The following is a 6,000-nucleotide window of genomic DNA, read 5'->3' on the forward strand; positions in this document are numbered from 1 at the left end:
GATGTGGAAAAGCTTTTATATTGGCAGCAACCGGCAAGATTTCTAGGATGTAACCAACACTCCTGCCTCACACAATTCCAAAAGTGCGATGGTATTCGTGATGCCTTAGAGCTGAATACAATATATTTGAAATGCCATTTAATCAATGACACATTCTGGCTCTTACTATTAGATCAGACTTTTCCACAGGCAGAGTGTTCTCCTGATGTATATATATACATGCTCAAGCTGAAGCTTGTGTAAGCAGAACAGTGCTTCGCAGAAATGCGAATACAAATCAAGATTGCTTGTTAAGCATCATAAAGTACTGTATGGGATGCTCACACGAAACTGAGTTCACTGTACAAAGCCTTAAAACGTACGCTTCCTATGAAAAAGAGTGCTTTTACAAAATGCCTGTCAGCCAGACGGGTGTTTTACACGGTTGGTAATCTCAGACAGAGAATATCTTACCAGCTGTAAGTATCAAAAACCCATGAAGCTCATTTTAGGAAAGCCATCTACATTGAGAGATGTCCTTCAAATCTGGATTTTTTTCCTTGTTTTGTGACCAAAATTTCCTGAAATTGTATTTTCCTACTCCTTCTGCTGTATCAGCAACACAGCAGAAAGGAACAGAAGATCCAATATTGTGAAACAACACGTGAGGAATTCCAGAGACTACCACCAAAGCGCTCACCTTCATGGGTCTTTCCCACCCAAGAGAACAACTCCGCCTCGATCAGTGTCTCTCCCTGCGTTCAAAGGAGAGTCACAAACTGGAGATGGGAGCAGTCAACAGCAGCACCACTGCCTTTGCATCAAGGTGTTTCCCCACCAACCAACTCTGTGTTGGTCTGAGCGGAACAAGAAGCACGAGCGCTCTGTAAGCATCGTGACTACAGAACCAGCAACCATCAGGCAAGTCAAGCAGAAACCTCACGACCAGAACCAAGGCACCTTTAAAGTCATAAAATTATCATTATTCCTGAAGCAAGTGATAGAGAACACCCCTGAGGCAGAATACTGAAAACTGATCTGCTACAATGGGAAAAATAAAATAAAATCCTAGGTTAGATCATAGTGCAACCAGCAGATTCTTACAATTTAGTTTACCTGTATTTCCCTGGGCAAAACACAAGCTGGAAACTTGGAAGATCTCTCACCAAAACCTTTTTTTTTTTTTATTTTACATTGAAAGCTCGGCCATTACAAGAATCCCTCCAAGAATGAAAAGTTCAAAGTAACGCTGAGCACCCCAGCCACCACTGCCTCACGGCACGGCCTGTTTAGGCGAGTTTTGCTGCTGGATTTTAAATGCAAACTCCCGAAACGTCAGTGCAGGGCTGGCGGCTGAGAGCCCGGGCAACCGGCACCGCAGCCGCCGAGGTGAGCATGGGCACAGCGCTTTGCGGGGCTGTGAGCGTCTTTATCTGTACGCCCAATGACAAAAAAAAATGAAAATAAAGTAAAATAGGGTAAAATAGAGAGTAAAATAATTAATAGAGAGTAAAATAATTAATAGAGAGTAAAATAATTAATAGAGAGTAAAATAAGTAGAATACAATAAAATAAAATAAGGAAACCTGAGGCAAAATAAGGAAACCTGAGGCAAAATAAAGAAAACTTGAGGCAAAATAAGGAGAAAACTGAGGTAAAATAAGGAGAAAACTTGAGGTAAAATAAGGAAAACTTGAGGTAAAATAAGGAAAGCTGAGGCAAAATAAGGAAAAAACTGAGGCAAAATAAGGAAAAAACTGAGGCAAAATAAGGAAAACTGAGATAAAATACGGAAAGCTGAGGTAAAATAAGGAAAACTGAGGCAAAATAAGGAAAAAACTGAGGCAAAATAAGGAAAGCTGAGGTAAAATAAGGAAAAAACTGAGGTAAAATAAGGAAGACTTGAGGTAAAATAAGGAAGACTTGAGGTAAAATAAGGAAGACTTGAGGTAAAATAAGGAAGACTTGAGGTAAAATAAGGAAGACTTGAGGTAAAATAAGGAAGACTTGAGGTAAAATAAGGAAGACTTGAGGTAAAATAAGGAAAACTTGAGGTAAAATAAGGAAAAAACTGAGGCAAAATAAGGAAAACTGAGGCAAAATAAGGAAAACTGAGGCAAAATAAGGAAAACTGAGGCAAAATAAGGAAAACTGAGGCAAAATAAGGAAAACTGAGGCAAAATAAGGAAAACTGAGGCAAAATAAGGAAAGCTGAGGCAAAATAAGGAAAGCTGAGGCAAAATAAGGAAAGCTGAGGCAAAATAAGGAAAGCTGAGGCAAAATAAGGAAAGCTGAGGCAAAATAAGGAAAGCTGAGGCAAAATAAGGAAAGCTGAGGCAAAATAAGGAAAGCTGAGGCAAAATAAGGAAAGCTGAGGCAAAATAAGGAAAGCTGAGGCAAAATAAGGAAAGCTGAGGCAAAATAAGGAAAGCTGAGGCAAAATAAGGAAAAAACTGAGGCAAAATAAGGAAAAAACTGAGGCAAAATAAGGAAAAAACTGAGGCAAAATAAGGAAAAAACTGAGGCAAAATAAGGAAAAAACTGAGGCAAAATAAGGAAAAAACTGAGGCAAAATAAGGAAAAAACTGAGGCAAAATAAGGAAAAAACTGAGGCAAAATAAGGAAAAAACTGAGGCAAAATAAGGAAAAAACTGAGGCAAAATAAGGAAAAAACTGAGGCAAAATAAGGAAAAAACTGAGGCAAAATAAGGAAAAAACTGAGGCAAAATAAGGAAAAAACTGAGGCAAAATAAGGAAAAAACTGAGGCAAAATAAGGAAAAAACTGAGGCAAAATAAGGAAAACTTGAGGTAAAATAAGGAAAAAACTGAGGCAAAATAAGGAAAGCTGAGGCAAAATAAGGAAAGCTGAGGTAAAATAAGGAAAAAACTGAGGTAAAATAAGGAAAACTGAGACAAAATAAGGAAAACTGAGACAAAATAAGGAAAACTGAGACAAAATAAGGAAAACTGAGGTAAAATAAGGAAAACTTGAGGTAAAATAAGGAAAACTGAGGCAAAATAAGGAAAACTGAGGCAAAATAAAGTAAAATAAGGTGAAATAAAGTAAAGTAGATTAAATAAAGTAAAATAAATAAAGTAAAATACAGTAAAATAAATGAAGTAAAATAAAGCAAAACAAAATAAAATAAATACAGTAAAAAAGATAAAACAACGTAAAACAAATAAAGCAAACCAAAATGAACCATTTCAACATTTCACCATTAAACTCACTAAATACCTTTATTTTTAAAAAACAACACGTGGCGGTGTTCCCTCTTTACCTGACGTTTCCCCGCACACGCTGCTGCCGCTCTCCCCCCGGCCCCTTCCCCCCCCAGCCGCCCGTTACCCCCCCCCCCCCTCACCATGCTGCTCCCGCCGCCGCCGCCCCTGCAGGCGCCCGTCCCGCCGCGCTGCCCCCGGCCCGGCGCGGCCCCGCCAGGCCCCGCGCCGGCTGCCGACCGCCGAGGTCACCGCAGGCCCCCTCCGCCGACAGGACCCCGCCCCGCGTGGGGCTGGCCGCCGCGCTGCCTGCGCTGAAAGGGAGGAGGAGACAACACGCGGCGCCGCTGCGAGCGCTCCGCAAGACGCCCGTTAGAATCTGTATACGGAGTGAATATGGCAGGCGCTCAGCGTTGCGCAGACAGAGCCTGCACCCGGCCGCCCGGCCCGACAGGCGCGGAGGGCAGCCAAATCCCTGTGAGGGGAGCGGGGCGGTGCGGAGAGAGCTGGTGCGGCGCCTTGACGCATGCGCAGTGCTCGCCGCCCGGCGAGGCGCACAGACGCGCATGCGCCGAGCGCCTGAAGGGCCGTGAAGGAACACCCGCCCCCCGCCTCTGCGCACGGCCCCGCCCCCTCTGCGCACGGCCCCGCCCCCTCTGCGCACGGCCCCTAACGGCCGCTGGCGGCGCCGTGAGGCACCCGCAGCCCTGGTCAGAGGGAGCTGCTGCTGCCCCCCGCCTCACGGGGCTCCTCCTGCTCCTGGGGGCTGGTTGCAGCTGGGACCTTCCCAAATTGCTCTGGATGTGCTGGGCAGCTCCTCCGTGTCAGGGCTTGTGTGGCTGGTGGAAGGCGCAGGGCTGGTGCTGATGGCTCCCTGCATGGAGGCACTGGGATGAGAAGCAGCTGCAGGGCTGTCCTCCTGCGCCCTGGCAGCAGGGCTGCTCTTGAGGCCCAGCAGCCTCCCTGCCTCCTCTCCGCACAGACCCTGCGCTCCCTGAACAGCGCGGCCCAGTCCTCGGGCAGGAGGCCGCCCACAGCAGCCCCGGTGTCAGGCTCCGCATCCTTCTCCTTGGCTGGTGCAGAGGACGGAGCCGGCGCTGCAGGGCTGTGGGGGGTGGTGGCGCTGCCTGCCTGGAGGCCCTTAGGTACAGGCACTGCTGGAGGGGAGATGATGCGTTCCAGGTAGTCTTCCTCTCCCCGCACGGAAACCTTGATGGTCCTCATGCCCGTCCTGCAGAGCGGGCAGCTCGCCTTCAGCTTCGCCCAGCGCTGGATGCAGGCCACGCAGAACCAGTGGTGGCAGGGTGTCACATTGGCCACATCCCTTCACCCCTCCCGGCAGACGGGACACGTCCACGCCTCCTCTGTAGCCATGGTCTTCAGGCTGCACTGGGGAGAGCTGATGGTGACGAGCTGCTCCCCTGCACCGACACTGCAGAAGCAGGTATCAAATGCGCTACAAGGAAGAGAGAGGGTCACTGGCTGTGCCCCAGCCCCTCTGCAGGAAGCCCCGGCCCCAGCCCCAGCCCCAGCCCCACAGCTGGGCTGTCCCGTGCCCCCCACGGGCCGCCCCGGGGCATGTGTCCCCGCACAGCTCATCTACACTGCTGCGAGCGCGCCTCACAGGGCCCCGGCTGCCTGAGCCAGGCAGGGCCAGAGAAACACAGGCACTGGCTGCGGGGACGGGCACCGAGAGCAGCTGCCGATGGCCCCACAGCACAGCTGATGGACGGATGCCATAGATGCCATCTCCAAGCAGTTGGATCAAACAATGCTGCAAAAACGAGACTCCAAAACATGAAAAAGGACTTAATGTTCCTTGGAAAAATGTTGAAAGGATCAGGAGCACAAATAGTGTTTTCCTCTCCCCTCCCAGCTGGTGACTGGGACCCAAGAAGAAGGAGACAAATGGAGCATGTAAATGATGGGCCAACAGGCTGGTGCCATGTTTGAGATTTTGGGTCCTATAATCTTGGATGCACTTTTCAGAGACAGATCGTGCTGTGGCTGCGGCATACCTGACTGGGTGAAATAAGAGTGTTCTGGGCAGTAAGTTGCCTGGGCTTGCCTGGAGGGTCTTTGCACTCGATGCATGGATGCCATAGATGCCATCTCCAAGCAGTTGGAAGAATCACAGAATGACAGAATATCCCGAGCTGGAAGGGACCCATAAGGATCATCGAGTCCAACTCCTGGCACCACACAGGTCTACCCAAAATTTTAGACCATGTGACCAAGTGCAAAGTCCAAATACTTCTTAAATTCCAACAGGCTTGTTGGAGTGACTACTTCCCTGGGGAGCCTGTTCCAGTGTGATCAGAGTGAGGTGATTGCACCCCTCTACTCTGCTCCTGGAGGCCTCCTCTGGAGTGCTGCGTCCAGGCCTGGTGCTCCCAGCACAAGAAGGATGTGGGTCTGTAAGTACGGGTCCGGAGGAGGGCTACAATGTTGTTAATGGCTGGCAAAGAGGGGATGGTTTTAAACTAAAAGAAGGGAGATTTAGAGTAGAGGTTGTGAAGAATTTTTTCCCTCAGAGGGTGATGAGGCACTGGGTTTCCCAGAGCAGCTGAGGATGCCCCATCCCTGCCTCTGAAAGGCGAGGTTGGGTGAGGCCACGGGCAACCAGGTTGAGTGCATGGCATCCCTGGCCATGGCAGGGGGGCTGGAACTAAATGATCTTTAAGGTCCCTTCCAACCTGAGCCATTCTACAGTTCTGTGAGTGTGTGATCGTACGATTGTGTGATCGTACGATTGCATGATTGTGTGATTGTATGATCCTAGGACTGTATGGTTGTGT

The 6,000-nt window shown here is 48.8% G+C and overlaps 1 protein-coding gene across 2 annotated transcripts in view; it reads right to left on the bottom strand.

Moving 5' to 3' along the window:
- The window catches only part of TMEM161B (transmembrane protein 161B), a 44,160-nt gene extending 40,661 nt beyond the window's left edge, over window positions 1-3,499 (bottom strand). For both annotated transcript variants that reach the window (XM_068666274.1, XM_068666273.1), the window contains exon 1: window positions 3,346-3,499. In XM_068666274.1, coding sequence (XP_068522375.1) covers window positions 3,346-3,348 — 3 coding nt within the window. In that variant the 5' untranslated portion in view covers window positions 3,349-3,499. The remainder of the gene's footprint in view (window positions 1-3,345) is intronic.
- Between the last annotated feature and the right edge of the window lie 2,501 nt (window positions 3,500-6,000).

This window comes from Anas acuta, chromosome Z (genome assembly GCF_963932015.1).
Source record: "Anas acuta chromosome Z, bAnaAcu1.1, whole genome shotgun sequence".
NCBI classification, from domain to species: Eukaryota; Metazoa; Chordata; class Aves; order Anseriformes; family Anatidae; genus Anas; species Anas acuta.